This window comes from Suncus etruscus, chromosome 20 (genome assembly GCF_024139225.1).
Source record: "Suncus etruscus isolate mSunEtr1 chromosome 20, mSunEtr1.pri.cur, whole genome shotgun sequence".
Taxonomy (NCBI): Eukaryota; Metazoa; Chordata; class Mammalia; order Eulipotyphla; family Soricidae; genus Suncus; species Suncus etruscus.
This window is the reverse complement of record NC_064867.1, coordinates 30,467,860-30,488,858: the sequence shown is the minus strand read 5'-3', so window position 1 is coordinate 30,488,858 and position 20,999 is coordinate 30,467,860. Positions and strand designations below refer to the sequence as shown.

The following is a 20,999-nucleotide window of genomic DNA, read 5'->3' as shown; positions in this document are numbered from 1 at the left end:
ACTTACATAGAGGCAGGGAGAATGTGTGTGTGTGTGTGTGTGTGTGTGTGTGTGTGTGTGTGTGTGTGTGTGTGTGTCTGTTTGGTTCTCACATCTCAGCTGTGGTGACACGCCTCTTTCACAGAATCCTCACCTTCTCGGAGTCCACGTACATACCCCCTTCCTACATCTCAGAGATGGAGAAAGTGGCCAAGCAGGGTGACACTGTCCTGGTGTCAGGGATGAAGACCGGAAGCTCCAAGCTCAAAGCACGCATTCAGGAGGCCGTGTACAAGGTGGGCAGGGGATGCGGGCAGAGGGGCTTTCCGGGATGACCACTGTTCTCCCACCATACAGGATTCCCTCTCCCTGATAACTTCAGGGTGTGAGTCCAGGCTTTGGAGTTTGCTTGCAAGGATGTTGGGGCACCAACTCCCTCTCTTGCTCAGTATTGCCATTCGCCCAAGCACCAGGGATCCCCTTAAGTTTATTTTCAGCAACTTCCCCAGCTCTGCAAGGACACATGTAGGCACTGGTGTGGATGGAAAAGCAAGGGTCAAGGGGCGCCATCTCTGCAATTGTCCCTATTCTAGGGTCTCCCAGGTGTGAGGGCTCCCTCTCTGACCACAATGTCTCCATTCTGTTGTGTTATTCCAGGTCTCTGTTAGGGCCCACTTGGAGGATCAGGGGAGTGAGGGTTGGTCGAGGTTCTGGTTCCATTTGGTTTGGGTTTGGTTGGGTTTTGAGGCCACACCTGGTGATGCTCAGGGATCACTCCTGATTGCACTCAGGGATCACTTTCGGGGGTCCAGGGAATCATATGGGATGCTGGGAATTTAACTCGGACCAACTGGCTGGAAGCCTGGAGATGCCAGCTGGAAGGTGGGATAGGTTGCAAGGTGTAGTACCCCCCCCCCCCCCCCGCCCCAGACTGGTAGCTTGAGAGATGGGCCAGGCCTGACTCCAGGGTCTTTCTTCCATGTTCTCCCCAGATATTTCCTGGCAGGGGAGAATTGGGGTGCAGAGGCAGTGGGAGTGGCTGCAGGCCTTAGGTCTCATCTCCTTCACACACACACACACACACACACACACACACACACACACCCCACACCTCTCTCCTCTTCAGCTCTCTGCAGTTTCCCAACTGCTCTGGCTTTTTGAGGTTTGTGGGGTGACCCCTAATCCTTGAAATCTTCAGCTCTCTGCAGCTTCCCAACTGCTCTGGTCCTTTGGAGCTTTGTGGGGTGACCCTAATCCCTGAAGTCTCAATCTCTATGGACCTCACTCCTGCCTTTCATATTTCCTGGCTGCTTATTTCTGTAACCTCCACACTGGTGGGGTCTGCCATCCTCATGGGCTGCTCTAAGATATGGAGTCTTTGCCAATGGCTCTGTTAATAGCCTAGCTGCCTCTCCAGCCTTCCTGTCCCTCCAGGAGCAGGCTGAGACATGTTGAAGGCTCCGGGCTCCCTCCTCACCCTCCTCTGCTGACCTCTCCCCTGCCCTGCTCCACTGCTTCCCCTTCCTCCCCTTACCCCTCCAGCTCCCTGTCTGCACTGCGCCCAGCCCTTCCTCACCTCTTCCCATTTCCTTCATGCCAGAATGTCCAACCAGCTGAGGTGAGGCTGCTGATTCTGGAGAACATCATGCTGAGCCCGGCGTCCGATGTCTACCTGCTGGTGGGCACATCCATCCGCTACCGGGTGCAGAAGATCAGGCAGGGAAAGATAACCGGTAGGTCATTGTCAGGTCCTGCACTGTGGTCCTGGTCATTGGGTCACCATTAGGTCCTGCCCCATGGCTCACTGTCGGGTCATTGGGTCACAGGCAGGTTCTGCCCTATGAGTGACTGTTGGGTCCTGCCCCATGGAACAACACCGGGTCTTGTCCTATAGGGCACTGTTGGATTCTGCCCTGTGGGTCACCATCAGAGGGTCATTGTCAGGTTCTGTCCTGTGGGTCACTGCTGGGTCCTGCCTAGATCCCTTAAGATTGTCCACACATACCCAACACAGAGGGGCTGTGTTGGGCCTTTGCAGGTAACATTGACCGTGCTTGCTGGGGTGACATTACTGTCCTTCTCCCTGAGTGCCACCCAATACTGTTAGGACCCAGCTCCCTGCCCCCACACTTCCCCCCTGCTTCTGAGTCAGTGAGTATGGCTGACCTGGGTGTGGGCCAGGTACATGCTGGTCCTTTGGGGACTCTGGTTTCACCTGCCCGGCCTGCTCGGGCTGCACTGTGGACGTGCCTGCCCTGGGCAGTGTGTATAGGGGGCATGTGTGGGCTGAGGGAATGTGTGGAAAAGACTGTTGGAGGTTGAGTGCATGTGTGTGTATGTGTGTGTATGGTATATGTAGTTTGTGTGCCTGTGCTGGGGTGTGCTATCTGTGTATGGTGTTTGTGTGGCATGCTATGTGCAGTAGGATTCATGCTATGTACAGTAGTACATGTAGGGTTCTTCGTGACTGTGTAGTGTATTTGTGTACCATGTGCTATGTGTGGGCTGTATGTATGTGGGGGGGGTTGTGCACACACGTATATGGTATGTTATGCGTTGTGTATATGTGGGTGGTGTTAGCCACATCCCTGGTCCCCGAGAACCCACACTTTTTTTTTTTTTTTTTTTTTTTTTTTGGTTTTTGGGCCACACCCGTTTGACGCTCAGGGGTTACTCCTGGCTATGTGCTCAGAAATCGCCCCTGGCTTGGGGGGACCATATGGGACGCCGGGGGATCGAACCGCAGTCCGTTCTTGGCTAGCGCTTGTAAGGCAGACACCTTACCTCTAGCGCCACCTTCCCGGCCCCGAGAACCCACACTTTGAACTCTCTTGGGGGCTTATTGGGATGTACAAATATAACGAAGGACAGAGAAAAAAAAAACAACCCTGAATTCTGTAGTATGGTAATGGAAACTCTCTTGATGCTTGCCCAGGGTGGCCCCAATCTGGGGGGCACTGAGCTGGGCCCCAAAATGTGTGGTGACATCTCATGTTCCTGGTCAGAAAGCCTCTGTCCTGGGAACCAGCACACAACTCCAGCAGGCCAGATTTGCCCTGAATCCCACCTCTGCTGTGTATGGCTGTGGAAAGGTTTCCACAGTCCTACCAGTTAAGGCTGGGGGTGTTGGTAGTGCTTGTTTTCATAAGTTTCCAAGGGTTAGCGCAGTCCCACCAACCTGTATCTCTGTCCCATGGGCAGTCCGACATCAGTGCTCACCTACAGGCCTTGGGAGCCAGCTGGCAGGGCAGCAGGTGCTTGCCATTACTTCCCCCAAAATGGACTTGTCCCAGGCACACAGGGTGACTTCCCTTCCATGAGGGAGACCATAGGGACACTTACTCAGAAAATTCGCTACAAGTTATAGGAGTCTATCTTCCCATCCCCATGGGACCCCATAGTCTTTCTGGAAGCCCCAAAGGAGACACAGCTCTGGTGAGCCTCAAGCAAAAGCTAAAAGGTCACAAACTGCCCAGATTGGTAGGGACAGATTAATGGGCAGTGGGCTGCCAGGATCTTGGTTCAAGTTATGGTGAGTTGCAGGAAGCACAAACCATGCTTTCTGAACTTCCATAGGGTGTTAACTTTGCCACAGGCATGGAGAGACCACATTGGAACTTAAAGTGTTAAAAAAAAATAGAGGAAGATAGGGCCAAAGAGAGCACAGGACCGAAGGCATATATGCCTTGCCTGTGGCTGCTTTTGGGGGGGCCCACTTCAAGCTCAATCCCCAGCACCACTCATGGTCCCCTGAGCCCTGCCAAGGGTCACACCTGAGCAGAGTCAAAAGTAGTCCTTGAACTCTGCCATGTGTGGCCCAAGAAACAAGCAACCAAAATGATGAAACCACAATAGAAGAAAATCTGCAATGCTTAGATGAGCCTGGCAGTGTTTAATAGATGCACAGTTTCCTCACTTCTTTTTTATCTCTCTCTCTTTTTCTCTCTCCCTGGTGGCCAGAACTCACCATGCCTTCTGACCAATATGAGCTGCAGCTGCAGAACCACATCCTGGCCCCGGAGGGAGACCCAGGCCGGCCAGTGGCGGTGTTGGCTCCGGACACACCAACAGTCACAGCTGTCCAGTTGGGCCAGAGCAGCCTGGTACTGGGCCACAGGAGTATCCTTCCCGCGGACATGCTGGAGACCGCCTGCGTCTGAGAGTGGGGGGGGGGGGGAGTGGTGTTTTTCTTCCTAAAAGCTTGGCCAAGTTAAAAATAGCCCAGTTCTCCCTCCAAGTCTGAAACTCAGAAAGGACCAAAATAGCAATCTGGCATAATGGACGGCTCACCTCCTCCCTTGCCTGCCTCTGGAACCTTCCATGTCCGTAACTCTCCTTAAGGGGCTTATCCCCATCCTGGCCTTGGTGGTCTGTCTGTTATCAGGACCCTCCCAACTTTGTGAATATAGGAAGTAGGGGTGCCCTCCTGTCCACAGAGCAGCAGGGACTGTCCACCTTTTTCTGCCCCACTGCTGAGGTCGCTGTCCCAGCTGAACCCCTTAACTCAGACCACAGGTATCCGCATGCAGGAGGCGTCACGGTTACCCAACAGCACCATCTACGTGGTAGAACCCGGATACCTGGGTGAGTTCTGGGTGGGGACCCTTTGATGATCGGTGATTAAAAAATAGCCATTTAAGGGCCAATGAGTTAGTGCAGTAGCTAGGGATCTTATCTTGCGTGCAGCCAACCCAGATTCTATCCCTGGCACCCCATGTCTTGTCCCTCTAGGTGCTGCTAAGAGTGACCCCTGAACCCTGCCAGCCCCCAAACAAATAGCAACAAAAAATAGCTAATCAGGACATGTACTATTCTGGACTCAATTCCCAGCACCACATGGTCCTCTAAGCACCACTGGGTACAGCTAGGAAGGCAACAGAACACCTCCAGGTGTGGCCCTGTACCCAGCATGACAACACCCCAAAAAGCAGTATGTCCTCTGGCTCTTGCACTAATGCTGGTTCAGTTGGCTGAGAATCGCCCAGCAAGGCCTGGAGACCATTGCTAGAGGTACAGGGGACAAATAGTTGGAGTCGTGAGTGAGACTACCCCAGCCCAGTCTTCTCCATCTTGCTTCTGAGAAGCCATCAGGAGGGTTGGGAGGGCAGGGAGAAGGGAGAGAAATGGGGTCAATGGGGAGGCTCTGTGCAGACCAGCCTTGGCCATGGATATCCACGATGGGGGCCTAGTGGTCAGCTCGTCACAGAGGGACCTGAAAGACCCTGTGAAAGTGTCAGTTTCCAGACAAGGAGGTTGTTGGCCATGGAGGACACTGAAGGGCACTTTGTCAACCTGAAGCTCAGCCTGTGGGTCCCTTGGGTCACAGTTCTTAGTTTCTCTCTTTCTTAGTAGGGCTCCAGGTCAGGGGTTGTATTGTCGGGATCCAGGCCAGGGGCCATGGAACCCCAGACCAGAGGTTGTGGAATCTCAGGTCAAGGATCTTGGGTGTCCAGACCAAGATTTATGTTCCAGATCAGGGCTTATTGGAGGTCAAGTTGTGGGGTTCCAGATAAGCCAGCACTGAGGGTACTTGGCTCCTCCTTCTTCAGCTTCAGGCCTGCTCTGAGGGCTTAATCTGCCACCTGCTCTGTTGTAGGGTTCACAGTACACCCTGGGGACAGGTGGGTGCTGGAGACTGGACGCCAGTATGAAATTGCTGTTGAGGTGCTTGACCAGGCAGGCAGCAGAGTATTCCTGTCTGATGTGAGTACCCGAATGTGGTGTGAGTGTCTCTTGGAGTTACCCCATGCGTGCAGGCTGAATTGGGGTGTTGGGCTTGTGGGAGCATCTCACACCTTGTAGATGTGGGATTCCTTCGATGTCTTGCTTCGTCCTTCAAGAAACCCATGGCCATCACAGTCTGGCTACCCTTCTCTTCTGCCCCTGCCAGCCTGTCAGCACCCTGCTGTGGACCCCCTGATCCCAGCAGGCCTCTCACCCATCCTTTTGCCTTCCAGAACATCCGCATTGAGACATATCTGCCGCCCGAATTCTTTGAGGTTCTCTTCTCCTCCCAGAATGGCTCGTATCATCTGGTTAGGGCTGTGAAGAGAGGCCAGACGGCCATCGAGGCCACCCTCACCTCCGTGGTAGACCAGGTAGGTCACAGAGTCTGTCCCCTGCTGGTGAGAGCCCTGTGTGACATAGAATTCAGCCTCTAGGCTCAGAGGGTTGGGGGGATTGCTTGGGACTCCTTGTTCACTGCCCTCACATTGGGCTCCCTTCTTTTATGCTCTGCTGGCCTATCACCCTTCTAGAGCTGGGGCTCAGCCCCTCACTGGGGAAGAATGAGAGGCTCAGGTGTGCCCCAGGACCATTAAGCTCCCAGGTTCTCATGGCCACTGAATCCAGAGCCTGTGGTTACCCCCAGATCAATACTGACAATATAGCATTCCCCTCTCCACAGCATGGGAGCAGGCAGCTGTCTACCCCTCTCTACCACTGTCTGCATGGATCTGGGGACTTTGGCAGAGCTGACTCAGTGCCCGTGCCTCAGTTTCTCTGTCTATAAAGTGGGGTACTATAAAAATGAAGCTCAACAACATTAACTCAAATGGGATTCCAGAGCCATGGAAACTATCTGCTAGGTGGTCCTGTATCACTCTGTCACCTGCCCTCGCAGATTCTGCCTTTGGCAACTGACCCCTGACCTCTGAGCCCCAGGAACGGGTGGTTTCTGGTGGGGGGAAGTTGTCACAACTTGGTTGTCATGGTGACACTCTCGGCTCCTTGCAGGATGGAGGTGTCCACACACTCCGGGTGCCGGTGTGGAACCAGCAGGAGGTGGAAATTCATGTCCCCATCACCCTCCTTCCCAGCATCTTGACGTTTCCATGGCAACCAAAGACGGGCGCCTACCAATACTCCATAAAGGTAACTAGAGACCCCTGGTGCAGGTCCTAGCCTGCTGCGTGGTGCTGCCCTCTAGTGATCCGGGGGCATTTAAACTAGTACCTGCACTTGATGTTTTCTGGGTTTCTTCATTGCTGATCCTTAAAAGGGGGGTGGTTGGGTTCCAGAATGATAATATACAGAGAGGGCACTTGCCTTGTACCTGGTTGACCCAGGTTTGATCTCTAGCACCACCTATGGTCCCCCTGCACCCAGCCAGCAGTAATCCCTGAGCATAGAACCAGGAGTAACCCTTGAGCATTGCTGGGTGTGGCTCAGAAAATAAAAGGGAAAAAACCTAAAAAGAGAAGACAAAGACAGGCTGGAATGGTTTTGTACACATTGGTTTTGTAAAAAGTGATTGGAGTTGACCTTTCATAGTTGCAGACAAACATGTAGTTGATTTTATAGAAAGTGATTGCTTTCTATGGTTTCTATGATTCTCATAGCAGTGCGAATATCCTTAGAGGAAAAATTTAAAAATTCAGGGAAGATGTCTCCCATCCTGTCACATGGCACATCTTGATCTTTGAAATTTATGTGCCTCCTGGCATCGGTCAGTGGATCAGACCTTCGTTTGGGTCTGATGACCCATCATCAGCACCAGTGACGATCCCTGTCCCATCCACCCTGCTGCCCAAAAACATTTCACTGAGTAATTGATGAGCTCTAATTGGCCTTATCAAACTGCTTTTTATTTATTTTATTCTATTGGATTTATTAATCTATTACTTATTGAATTACCATGAGTCACAAGTTAATCATGATCGTGTTTCAGGCGTACAGCATTCCAATACCAACCCCTTCACTAGTGTCCCTTCACCACCATCCCAGTTACCTTCTTACCCCCTGTCCTGTCTCTCTGGTAGGCACTTCCTTTCAGCATTCCCTTCTCCAGGGATATGCTTCCCCCCACAGTGTCATATTTTATCCAGACTGTTGTTGGGCATTTGTTATTTTCTGAATGTGTTTCTTTATCTACCACACATGACAGAGATCATCCTGTGTCTGCCTCTCTAACTGCATTCAGTGAGATATTCTTGATATTCTTTAGATCCATCCATGTAGCAGCAAACTGCATGACTTCATCTTTTCTTATGTCCAAATAGTATTCCGTTGTGTATAAGCCCCAGTGTAATCTACTCATCTGTTCTCTGACAGACAACTTGGGTTGTTTCCATATTTTGACTGTTGTATATAGTGCCACAATGAACATAAAAGAGCAAAACTCTTTTTCTTCATTGTGTTTTTGGGTCCTTGCAGTATATTCCAAGGAATGGATTTTCTGGGTCCTATGGACATGCAAATACTAGATGTCCTTTTTTTTTTTTACAAATGCATATATTATTTTCCTAAAATATAAACTATAATATAAAAATATAAATATAAAACTGGTTGTTTTCGTTTTTTTGATATATGATAGCTGCCTATGTTTCTCTCTGTGTACCTTATAGTTTCAGGTCTGATATTGAGGTCTTCAGTCAATTTTGATTTTACTTGTGTGCGTGGTATTAGAAAGGGACTTGAGATTTTTTGATTGTTTCTTTTGTATGTGACCGAACTGTCACCAATAGCTAAAGAGGCTTTCCTTGCTCCACTTCATATTTTTTGCTCCTTTGTTGAATATTAGCTGTTCATATATCTGAGGTTCTATCTGAATTTTCAGTTCTCTTCCATGGATCTGAGAATCTATTCTTACTCCAGTATCATGCTGTCTCAGTTACTACCACCTTCTAGCACAGTTTGAAGTTTGGGAAAGTGATGCCTCCCATCTTCTTTTTTCCCAAGGATTATGTCAGCTATTTAGGGAAAGGAAGTTTATTGTTACAAGTGAATTTCAGGATTGTTTTATCTATTAAATATGCCATTGATATCCTTAATTTGTATTCCATTGATTCTGTACTATAGAATGCTTTGGGAAGTATTGCCATTTTGATTTAATCTTTCCAATCTATGAGCAGGGAGGTCTGTCTCCTTTTATTTCTTTTAGTATTCTGTAGTTTCCTTTGTATAAGTATTTAACTTCTTGTTAGCTGATCCTTAGGTACTTGACTTCCTGAGGCACAATTGTGAATTGGATTTAAACTATTTTCTCTCTCACTTTTATTTCATTATTTGCACATAGGAAAGCCATGGACTTTTGCGTGCTGATTTTATAGCCTGCCTCTTTACTATATAGAGCTATTGTTTATAAGAGTTGTGTGTGTGTGTGTGTGTGTTTGTGTGTGTGTGTAGCTTTTAGGATTTTCTGAGTATAACATCATGTCATCTGAAAATAGTGAATGTTTCTTCTTCTTCTTCTTCTTCTTCTTTCCTTCTTCTTCTTCTTCTTCTTCTTCTTCTTCTCTTCTTCTTTCCTTCTTCTTCTTCTTTCTTTCCTTCTTCTTCTTCTTTCTTCTTCTTTTCTTCTTCTTCTTCTTCTTCTTCTTCTTCTTCTTCTACTTCTACTTCTTCTTCTTCTTCTTCTTCTCCTTCTTCTCCTTCTCTTCTTCTTCTTCTTCTTTCTTCTTCCTCTTCCTCTTCCTCTTCTTCTTCCTCTTCTTCCTCCTCCTTTCTTCTTCTCGCTCAGAAATTGCTCCTGGCTTGGGGGACCATATGGAACACAGGGGGATCAAACCGCAGTTCGTCCTAGGCTAGCGCCGGCAAGGCAGATACCTTACCGCTCTGCACCACCACTCTGGCCCCTTTCTTTTTAATTGTTATGGCAATTATTTACTGTACTATAATGAATAGAAGTGGTAAAAGTGAGCAACGTTGCCTTGTGTCAGATCTTAGAGTGAAAACTTTCAGTTTTTCACCATTGAGTATAATGTTTGCTTTGGACTTATAGTAGTTGGGTTTATGCTGTAGAAAATTCCTTCAACTCTAATTTTCTTTAGAAATTTTTGGGGGGCTAAGGGACCACCCTAGGGTATTTAGGACTTACTCCTGACTCTGCTCTTGTGGGCTCAGGGAACCATATGGCATTCTAGAGATCAGACTCTGGTTGGCCATATGCAACTCTATCTACTATTATTATCACTCCAGGCCCTTATTGAGAGTTTTTTTTTATCTTGTCATATGCTTTCTCTGCACATATTGATATGATCATAGGATTTTCATTTTTCTGGTATTTACATGGCATGTTACATTGATTGACTTATGTGTGCTAAGCCATCCTTGTATCTCCTGGATGAATCCCCCTTGGTCTTGTCATGCTGTTGGATTTGATTTGCAAGTATTTTGTTGAGGATCTTTGAATATGTGTTTGTTAATCAGGGATATTGATCTATAATTTCCCCCTTTTTTAGCTTGCTCTCTCTGCTTTTATTGTCTGGGTAACGTTTACTTCATAGAGTATTTCTGTTTCTTCCATTTCTTGAAAGAGCTTGAAAAGGATCAGCAGTAGCTCTTTTTTCTAGGTTTGAGAGAATTCACTAATGAATCTTTCTGGGCCTGGGTTCTTGCTTTTAGGGAGAATTTTGTTCGCCACTTTGATTTCTTCAATAGTAACTAGCCTGTGAGGCATGCTGTATCTTCTTGGTTGAAGCCTGTCAGACATGAGACCTGGGAATGAGTGGGATAGAGAGTCTTGGAGCGAGGAGAACTGTGGTTGGATGTGGACTGAGTCCAGAGTGTGTTTGGGGGAGTCATGCTCATGGTGTGTCAGTGTGTGTGTGTGTGTGTATGTGTGTGTGTGTGTGTGTGTGTGTGTGTGTGTGTGTGTGTACTGGTATGCATGAGAGACTGTGAGAAGTTGGTATGGGTGTGAGAATGTATATGGAATATGTGAGAGGATATGAAGAGTGAGGGTTCTAAGTATGTGCCGACCATATGTAATTTGGAATGATTGAATGTGTGTGGAATACATGTGTGTGTGAGATGGTGAAGGTGAGTGAGCAGGCAGCTGCTGACAGACTGAGTATCCTCCCCAGGCACACGGCGGAAGTGGGAACTTCAGCTGGTCTTCGTCGAGCAGCATGGTGGCCACTGTGACAGTCAAGGGGGTGATGACCACGGGCAGCGACACTGGACTTAGTGTGATCCAAGCACACGATGTGCAGAACCCACTTCATTTTGGGGAGATGAAGGTAAGACCTCAGGGCCAGGACTGTCCCTCCCCTTAACCTCAACCTGGTTGGTGTCAGGAAAGCTAGGGCTGGCAGGAGGGAGGCCAGAGAACACAGGAGATATGAGATGACCAAGGGGGTCTAGAAATCCCCCCCCAGATGGGAAGATGGGACTTTCTTTTTTTTTTGGTTTTTGGTTTTTGGGTCACACCCAGCAGTGCTCAGGGGTCACTCCTGGCTCCAGGCTCAGAAATCGCTCCTGGAAGGCTCAGGGGACCATATGGGATGCCAGGATTTGAACCACCGACCTTCTGCACACTAGGCAAATATTTGCCTTACCTCCATGCTATCTCTTCGGCCCCCAAGATGGGACTTTCTAAGTGTGACGCCATCCAGAGCGGTGGATTCAGGATCTTTGTGAACAGGGAATGAGTCCAGCAGACAGGGCCCAACCCCCTCACTCCTGATCAGGTGAGGGACCCAGGGTTTCTGAGTGCAGTCCCTATACCTGGCTTCCAAAGCCAAGAGCTGGACCCAGTCTTGGGAGCTAGGTGCCAGGCCTCTGCCAGCCTGCCTGACCATCTCCTTAACACAACTTTTGACTCAGTAGAATGCCCTGAACCTGCCTCCCTGACCCTTCTCCAGGGCAGAAAGCGAAGTCCCCCCAATGCATCAATCCTGACCATTTCTTAGGAGTGAAGGCAGTGATAAGCAGGTGGTTATGGCTTCACAAATGCATGCGGACTTTCTTACACATATGCACACATCTTCTAACACATATGCACACCCTTAACACATACACAGACTCACTCCTAATATGTGAGCGCACACTTATCTCCTAACATATGCATTTGCACATATCCCCTTAGCATACATGTATACACACAGAAACCCTTAATACTTGAATGCGCAAACATCACTCTTAACATACACACGTACTGGGCTGGGAGTAAAGTCAGAGCTTGACCTGGACCTCAAATGTCTGCCTTTTTACCACTAAAGATTTTGCTAGAACCTCCTGGGTTTGGGACTGAGGGGCTCTCCTGAGTTCTTGGTACCCTCAGGAGGAACCGGGAGCAAAGCCAGCATGGTTTCGTGGCTCTGTGGCTGTCGGTACAGAGTGGCCACTTCAGCACCATGACAGCTATAGGTATCCCACCTCACACCCCCTCAGCCCCGAACATCTGACTCTCACTGGTTTTTTTCCAGCAGCCTCCTGCTGCAGTGGACACAGAAGCCCTCTTGCCCTGGCTGGGCCTTGCCCTCTGGACCCCATTCTCTCCATTTTCCTGCTCATTCTATCACTGTGCCCCCCTTGACCTGGCAGCCTGGTTTTTGGCCTTTACACAAATCATCTTTCCCTCCCGGAATGTTTCCCCCAGACATTTGGCTACATTAGCCACAGCTCTTGGCCTGCGATTTCATGTCCCCTCCACGGTGGCCCTGTGCCCTTTTTGTCACTGCCCTGCCCTACTTCCCAGATCCAGCCTCACTTGTGAGTCCCACCACTCTCAGTGAACTGGGGCAGCGTCCTCCTCACCTTGCAGGGGTGCCCAGTCTGTGCCCTTGTCCCTAGGTCTATGTGATTGAGCCCAGCAGCATGGCCTTTGCTCCCTGCCCAGTGGAGGCACGCGTGGGCCAGAGCCTGGAGCTGCCCCTGCGGATCATTGGTGTCATGCCTGGAGGGGACGGCAAGCTGGTTCCCCTGAGTGACTGCTCACACTTCGACTTGGAGGTGCAGGTGGAGAGCCAGGGTGTGTTTCGGCCGCTCCCAGGTAAGCCGGCCCCAGGTGTCCCACGTAAGGTCTTGAAACTTGGGAGGGGGGGGGTCTCCGAAGTGGACCTAGTACCATGCCACACAGAGCAACCCCTTGTACTGGCCCTCACTTCCCACTTTGAGGGTTTCCAAAATGCTGAGCCATGCTCTGTTCATGAGGTACCCCAGGTCATGTGATCAGAGGGTAGGAATGCGTCCGCCCACTTCTGCAAGCCTCCAGGGAGGGAGACTGAAGGTGCAGTGAATTTTGTGGGTCATGAGATTTCGAGGGTCATTTGTGTGTTACAAGATACATGCCCAGAAAACCCGGGGACAAGGCTCCAAGGTTTTGCCTTGGTGGACATGGAAGGTTCTGGAAGAGGGCCTGAAGACCCAGGCCCCCTCCAACGTGGCCTTCTGGCTACTTCCTGATAAATTCTGCATTTCTGTGATGCCTCACACACAACAAGGTCCCATGGACCCTGATTTAGAGGCAGGTGAGAAGCCCAGGGGGGGTAATGGGACTGACGAGTGGACTCAGGGGAACCATTGACAGCCTGTTCCTAGGACTTCTAAATTTTGGGGGCAGTCTTGTGGGACTGAACCCTTAAATATAGGCTCTCAAAGTAGGCAGTCATAGGGCAGATATAAATTTCTGACTTTTCTTTTTTGTTTTTGGGCCACATCTGGTGACGCTCAGAGGTTACTCCTGGCTATGTGCTCAGAAACCGCTCCTGGCTTGGGGGACCATATGAGACCCTGGGGATCGAACCAAGGTCCATCCTGGGTCAGCCGTGTGCAAGGCAAATGCCCTACCACTGTGCTATCATTCTGGCCTCACAAATCTATGACTTTTGAGAAGAGCTGAGTGGAGGAGGGCAGATGTAAAGGAGTATGCACTCAGCAATGACTTTGTTTTGTTTCGGGGCCACATCTGGTGATGCTCAGGCCTTAGAGAATATTGAAGACAAGAGAGAAAATAGAGAAGCTCGCTCTTTGGCTCCCGTGAGCAGTGGCTTTGGGGGGAGGCCACAGGAGACCTGGGGTGGGGGTGGGGGTACAACCACGTTCTTCCATGATGCCCATCTTGAAATCTTAAATGCTGGGTTTTGTGCTGAACTTTGAAAGCCACTCCTGATATGGGGCTCAGCCCAGAGGATTGTGAGGGAGACTTGTGGGCTGCACACCCCAGGAACTTGGGTAGACTGAGCCCTGGGCCCAGGGATGTGGGCAAAGCCAGGGAGAGGGTGAGTCCCTAGGGCTCCCTCACTGCAGTGTTCACAGCCTGAGCCTTTCCTCCATAGTGCTCATGGCTTGAAACTTCCCCTAGAGTGCTCACAACTTGGGTTCTCTCTGGGATGCTCATGGCTTGCCCTCCTCTCTTGCAGAGAGGCTGCAGCCAGGCACTGAGCATTGCAGTGGCATCCGGGTGCAAGCTGAGGCCCAGGGCTACACCACCCTCCTTGTCAGCTACCAGCATGGCCACGTCCACCTGAGCGCCCGCATCACCATCGCTGCCTACCTGTCCCTTCAGGTGAGTCCCGCCTGCCTGTCCCTGCTCCCTGGGTCATCCTCCAAACCCTGAGGGGTCGTATGGGGGATGCCAGGGACACCTCAGAAGGATCAGAGCCTCCCTGGCCTATGGATGGCTGTTTTCACAGAGAATCGGACCTGACTCCACATATGAGACAGTGGCCTGTTGTGTGTGGTTCAGTCTCTGGGGACCCACACAGATAGGACTCACAAGTTCTCCCTCCATAACTAGTGCAGACACTGGGCTTCTCCTGCCCCATACCCCAGCGACAGTTCTGTAGCCGGGCAGGCTGTTCTGGTGCAGTGTGTTGCTAATGTGGGCTGAGAGACAAACAGCTTGGCCAAGTAGCTTTTCTCACACCCCTTCCCTCACCATGAGCATGTTGGGGCCCTCTCGAAATTGCTCTCAGACATGCAGCCTGTCATTCTGAGTTGTGAGGACCCCCTCCCCCCCCCAGAGCTGGCTTCTTTGTCCCAGAAGTCTGTGCCCATTTCACAGCCTCCTACCTCCAAAGGCAAGCCTGAGTGTCCTTTGTGTCTCACAGGCCGTGGACCCCACCTCCGTAGCCCTGGTGACCTTGGGCTCCTCAAAGGAGATGCTGTTGGAAGGGGGTCCTGGGCCCTGGGTCCTGGAGCCGTCTACCTTCTCTCGGAACGTGACCTCAGAGCACCCTGCCAGTGTCCATGTGGCTCTCCTAGGCCCCCTGGCCTCCCGGAATCACCAGCAGCATCGGGTCTTGGTAACGTGTCAGGCGCTGGGTGAACAGGTGAGAAGGGAAGGCAATTCTGTGATCCTCACATGACCCACACTACTGCCCACGTCACAGGCAGGTCCAGGGAAGGGGAATAGCTGGTTGTGGGGGCAGGTTGGGGTTTCTGCCCTGAGTCCCCTCTGCGCCCACTCCTTGCAGCTCAAGGTCAGGCTGGCCACTGTGGGGTTCTCTGGGAAGAACTACTAACCCCAGTGTTTGTTGTTGTAACCACGGGAGGGCTCTTCAAAGACCCTCAGCAGGGATGGGCAGCAGGCAGATACCTGCAGAGGGCCGGGGGGCTCCCCGGTGGCTCATATCTGTACAGAGGTGCTGCCACCTCGGCTCTTCCCAAAACCCTTAGCACGCTACATGCGACATGGTGTCATGTCATATTCTCACCCCGTAGACTGGAGGGGATGGTGTGAGAAAGGGATCCAGGCCACAACTGGGGGTTACAGCAGCACTTCTGCCCCCAGATCATCTCCCTCTTCGTGGGGAACAAGCCCAGCGTCACCAACCCCTTCCCAGCGCTGGAGCCGTCCGTGGTGAAGTTCGTGTGCACCCCACCCTCACGCCTCACCCTGACGCCTGTCTATGCCTGCCCCCCACTGGACATGTCCTGCCCACTGCTGCAGCACAACAAGCAAGCGGTGAGTGTCAGTGGGGAGGATATTAGTTTTATTGTGCTTAGTCTCCTGGGGGTGAGTGCACTGAGTAGTAAGTGTGGACATGGATAAATATCCTGAAGTTCAGTGAGTGACTCTGGGAGGCCACTTAGGTGGTGAGTGTCTTGAAGGGGGGTGTTGAATATCTGGGGGTCAGTGAACATGGTGGGTGTTCAGGGATCAGTGGAGGTGATAAGTATCCTAGGAATGGTGGTGAATGTCCAGGGTTTAAGTGGAGGTGAAGAATGTCCTGGGGAGTGGGTTGGTGAGTGTTGGAGGGCTGTGAAAATCCTGGAGGGTGAGTGTTCAGGGGACAGTGGATGGGGGGGACGACAATGGAGGTAATGAGTGTCCCCACCTCTCCACGGATGGTTGTATGGGCTCTGAGCACCGGTGGCAGCACTGAGGTGAAGGAGAGCCCCACATGGCAGCTGGTCAGAGTAAGTCTGTGCCTGGCAGCCCCCCACTGGGGAGGGGACCAGCGAGACCAGATCTCCTGTGCAGAGGTGACAGCTTGGGGTTCCTCTGGGCCCCTCTTACAAACTCCAGAGGCAGCTGGGAGCCTAGGAGCAGGCCCTATGTGTGGCAGGGTGGAAACCAGGGGTTGACCCTCACCCTCTTCTTGTGCCAAATCCCCTTGAAGGACGGTGGGCAACAGGTTTTCCCACAGCTGCTCCTAGAACAAGTGCTGCAGGGCTGTGTCTGAGCTGAGAAGTGACTTTTGGGAGCTGAGCTGAAGTCCAGCTGGGGTCCTGGGGTGCCATTCCCCCAAAATCCCATCGCCTGAGCTCCGCCTATACAGTCCCTGCTGGAGCACCTGTCGTGTCATAAGCACACAAATAGTGCCCTCCGCGGGTTCTCAACTCTTTCTGCCTCCCCTCAGTCTGGAGTCATATCTTCTCAGGGCCATCCCCAACATTCCTCTTTAAGTCTTCTTCCCACCCCATGGCACGTACTTGCCTTCTGTCGCCAGCACATTGGTTCCCTCCTCTTAAGTCTCTAACTCATGGTGGCACTCCTGGACAGAGTGAACAAAGCAAGGGCACAAGGGCCATGTGGATCTATATCCCTGATGGCTTTTGTCCCTACCCAGTATGGAAAGTGCTGCTTGAAAGGAGTTGGGAGAGGCCACAGGTCTGGTGCGGGGGGCGAGGGGGTCCCCTCAGAAGACCTCCAGCCACCAACCTCACCCAACCAGGAAAGCAAGCCATCGGTTCCCAGACATCTTCTCCGTCCTTGTGTGTGTGTGGGGGGACTCAGCGAGGGGGTCATATCTGGCCATCTGTCTCCTATCACCCCTGGGGTCAGGCCAGGGCTGGCTCCAGACCGAAGGATGGCAGCCAGGCAGCTCCTGTACGTCGTAGATCTTGCACCTGCCAGAAATAATGACCTCGAACGGTCTCGCTGTGTGATCCATCAGCCCGGCTGGTGGAGCCCGGGGGCCGCTCAGGCATGGCCCCTGCGATTTATGGTCTCATTAGGGGACCTTGAGAAAGATCTAACCCTGTGAGGCATCCTGGGTACAGTATCAATTTAATTTTACGCCTTTCCAAATCCGGAGGTCGCCTGGGAAGTGTTGGCAGGGTGAATTATCGACAAGGCCAGAGGCCGGGACACAGCTGGCAGAGGAGAACTGTGGACTTGCTCTCTGTGAATCCTGTTTCTGTGAGCAGGTAGCAGGGCAGTGGGGGGCTGAGGAAGAGCTGGGAATTGGAACTGTCCCTCAGGGTGTCCGGGGTCCAAGGGCTTTAAGATAAACAGGTGGAGTCCTGCTCCTAACCCTGTGCGTACTTAGTGTGTGTCTCAATGTTGTGGCACCTTCATATGTAAGGGCACACACGCCTGCTGGGGGTACCCAGAAAGCACATATGAGTGTTTGAATCTCTCCAAACATGGTTTCTGGGGGTGTCCAGAAATAGGCAGATGGGTGTTTGAAGGTCTCTTGGAGGAGCAGAGGAGGCTGTACCTGGCTCCCCCAGGCTGTGTCAGGGAAAAACAGCATAACCAGAGTGTCCCTTGCCATCACCACCATGCTCAGGCCATGGCCCTGTCCTTCTCTGCTCCAGGCCCAAGTGGTCTCATGCAGAGCATTCATAGCCATTGTGACCCCTGATCTCTGAGAGCTCATGAGGGGAGAGCACAGGGAGGGAGTTGCATCCGTCAGGATGAGGGCGGTGTTGCTGCAGTGACAAACAGCCCTGGCCTCCCATAGCTGCCCCAGCTGCAGCACTGGGTGTGCATGGGCAGCTGGGCCCATTTGAGGGATTGGGGGCTACTGGAGAGTATCCACACCACAGAACCTGCTCAGGACTGCAAGCACCACCTGCACTTACTGATCCTTCATGTTGCCCCAAAGTGTGGCAAGCCCACTCCTAAGGTCCTTGCTGGGTCTTGCTTCATGGGGCTGTAGTAATAGTATAGTGGGGAGGGTACTTGCCAATCCTGGCTTCACCTGACTTTTCCTTACTAGTGACAGGACACAAGCAGTTCTTCTTTAGGGCCCCAAGCTCTTTGCAATAATCAACCAGGGCAGTTGGAGCTATGGGGCACATCCTTGTTCCCTCTACCCCAAAACCACTGTGTTACCTAATCCGGGATGTGTCGTGTTGGGAGGTTGGGGTGGACTGCAGTTTGGCAGTATCCTTTCATCTTCCTTTGCTAAATTGGGGTTGGGAACAGATTGGGTGTGGTTGTGATTCTCCCACACCTTGGCACCTCACTGTTCCCTCCCTGGTTTTCACATCCAACCTGCTGATAGGGGGAAGGGTACAGGGTTCATCCTCATTCTCAGATTGTCCTTTCTGGTGCATGAACCAGGTGTGGTCAAAAAGACACCTTGGTGCTGTAGGGGGGGACGGGATCTGTGGAGTCTTCATTACTGATTTCATTTTCAATAAGTCTTGATTTGTTTCATCAGTTTTCCAATAAAATAAATAAACTTCTGAAATAAAAAGTTCAATCTTGGCATCCCATATGATGCCCTAAGCGCCCCACCAGGAATGATTTTTGAATTCAGAGCCAGGAATAATCCCTAAGCATTGCTGGTATGGCCCAAAATATGAGAGAGAGAGAGAGAGAGAGAGAGACAGAGAGAGACAGAGAGAGAGAGAGGAAGAGAGGAAGAGAGGAGAGACAGAGAGGTGAGAGAGAAAGGGGAGAGAGAGAGGAGTGAGAGAGAAGAAAGACAAGATAAAGGAGAGGAGAGAGAGGAAGAGAGAGAGAGCTAAATTTCTGCCATTAGCACTTTCACCCTCCTAGGCACTAGCCAGGTTCTGTAACACAGGCCGCCCAACCCCCCTGTGACCCTCACAGTGGCCCTGTGACTCCTCAACTGAATGGCAGACCAGGCCCCCCGAGTGTCGCCCTGATTCCTTCCACCAAGATGGAGACTCAGGCTACAGCTGGGTAGACCCAGAGATCTGCATTGGGGCCCCCACATTGCTATCCTCCATGCTGCCCTGGGCCATTATAATGGGGAGAGAAAGGGACAGACTCTCTGTAGGAGGAGTGAGGAGATTGGGTGAGAGGGGGACTTAGGGGGAGAGAGGGGTGGGATTCTGCAGGGGAGAGGGGAAGAGGGCTCTGCTGGGGAGAGAGGTGGCGTCTGCGGGGTGTTGTTCCAGGATGAGGGGATGGGCTCTGGCAAGTGTGGCCCCTTCTCTAACTGGGAACTCTGCTCCCCAGTCTCCAAATAGGGAACAGGGCACACTTTACTGGGGTATCCACAGTCCTGTCCATGGACTCTCACTGGCATTCTTGTTAGAGCATTGGAGAGGTTGGAAGTAGACAGAAAGAGACTTTGGGGTGTGGTGTTGGAGGAGACACTCCCTGGCGGCTGCAGGTCAGGGTGGTCGCTGCCTCAGCACCACTGAGCTGGGGGACCCAAGCCTGAAGTATTCTTGGGGCCCCCCATGCGCTGCCCTTCTGAGGTGCTGTGACCTGCACTAGACCCCACAAGCCCACAAGGCATCTGACAGGAAGAAGCTTCCCCATCTTCCTCACACCTCCCCATTTTCGTCAGCAGGTTCCCGTGTCCAGCCACCGTGACCCCCTGCTGGACCTGGCGGCCTATGACCAGCAAGGACGCAAATTTGACAACTTCAGCTCCCTTAGCCTCCACTGGGAGTCCAGTCGGCCGGCTCTAGCCAGCATCGAATCGACAGTACCCCTTCGGCTGGAAGCTGTGGACGATGGGAGTGGCCAGAGGAAGCTACATGGTGAGGAGGGGGATCTCCAGAAGGGAGATCCTGGGAGGGCTGGCTGGAGCTCCCCTGTCAGGACTCAGCTAAACTGTCTCCTCTGCTCCCAGCCGGACATTCTGGGGTTCATCTCTTTTTTTTTTTTTTTTTTTTTTTTTTTTTGGTTTTTGGGCCATACCCGGTGATGCTCAGGGATTACTCCTGGCTATGTACTCAGAAATCACCCCTGGCTTGGGGGGCCATATGGGACAACAGGGTATCGAACCCCGGTCTGTCCTAGGCTGGCTCGAGAAGGCAGATGCTTTACACCCTGCACCACTGCTTCGGTCCTGGGGTTCATCTCTTGAGGTGGAGATCTAGGCACGTGTAGCACCTCCTATGTTGTGGTGCTGGCACCCCTGTATTCTGCTGCCCCGACAGACCATTCAGAATGGATTTCACCCTCCCTCACTTTTGCCAATCTGTTTAGGCCTGCAGTACCCAGGGTTCAGACAGAGACCTGGTTTCTATAGGGCTCAACCCTGACATGGCTTCTGTCCTCACAGGTTTGCAGGCCATCACGGTTTACCAGATGTCGGGGACTACAACTGTGACAGTCACTGCCACTGGCTACCAGCAGGCCCACCTGCGTGCAGCTGGAGCAAAACAGCTGGTAATGCCCGGTCCTCTTGCTCCATGCCCAGCACCTTCCAGAGGAAGCAGAGACTGACCTTGAGGCATGGAGTACATTCACCATAGAGGGCCTTTATAATCATATATGGAGCCCTGTCTCTTTTTCTTCCCTGACTTTCTCTTTGGGGGACACAGAGTAGAAAACACAAGAGCTGGATGGTTCAGTGGTAGTGCCCAACAGGTGGTACCAGCAATGCTGGGAGATAGCCAGGTAGTGCCAGGGATCATGCTCTAGGCCTTGCACACATAGGCTCATGCCCCAGCCCCTAGTTTTTCTTGTCAGTCCTGCATTGGCCTAGAGCAGTGCTTCTCAATTATTTTCTGTCATGCCCCCTAGAAAGAAGAAAACCGTGCAACTGTAAATAGTATCTTTATTAAAAATAACTTTAACCTGCAAAACAAAAATTTATAAAATAATGTGAGCTGATTTTTGAATCAGAGGTGATGTCTGGATGAATGGCTACAATGAGCACATTTTGCAACGCATAGCTTTTCGAAGCGGG

General features: G+C 51.6%; 1 protein-coding gene across 1 annotated transcript in view; it reads left to right on the top strand.

The window, feature by feature from the left end:
- The window catches only part of NUP210 (nucleoporin 210), a 76,572-nt gene that overhangs the window by 26,847 nt on the left and 28,726 nt on the right, over positions 1-20,999 (top strand). The window contains exons 5-18 of the mRNA XM_049766560.1: positions 125-275; positions 1,580-1,712; positions 3,940-4,098; positions 4,495-4,563; positions 5,576-5,682; positions 5,937-6,077; positions 6,715-6,852; positions 10,785-10,940; positions 12,496-12,694; positions 14,064-14,209; positions 14,754-14,975; positions 15,437-15,610; positions 19,650-19,842; positions 20,370-20,476. Of these exons, the coding sequence (XP_049622517.1) occupies positions 125-275; positions 1,580-1,712; positions 3,940-4,098; positions 4,495-4,563; positions 5,576-5,682; positions 5,937-6,077; positions 6,715-6,852; positions 10,785-10,940; positions 12,496-12,694; positions 14,064-14,209; positions 14,754-14,975; positions 15,437-15,610; positions 19,650-19,842; positions 20,370-20,476 (2,095 nt within the window). The remainder of the gene's footprint in view (positions 1-124; positions 276-1,579; positions 1,713-3,939; positions 4,099-4,494; positions 4,564-5,575; positions 5,683-5,936; positions 6,078-6,714; positions 6,853-10,784; positions 10,941-12,495; positions 12,695-14,063; positions 14,210-14,753; positions 14,976-15,436; positions 15,611-19,649; positions 19,843-20,369; positions 20,477-20,999) is intronic.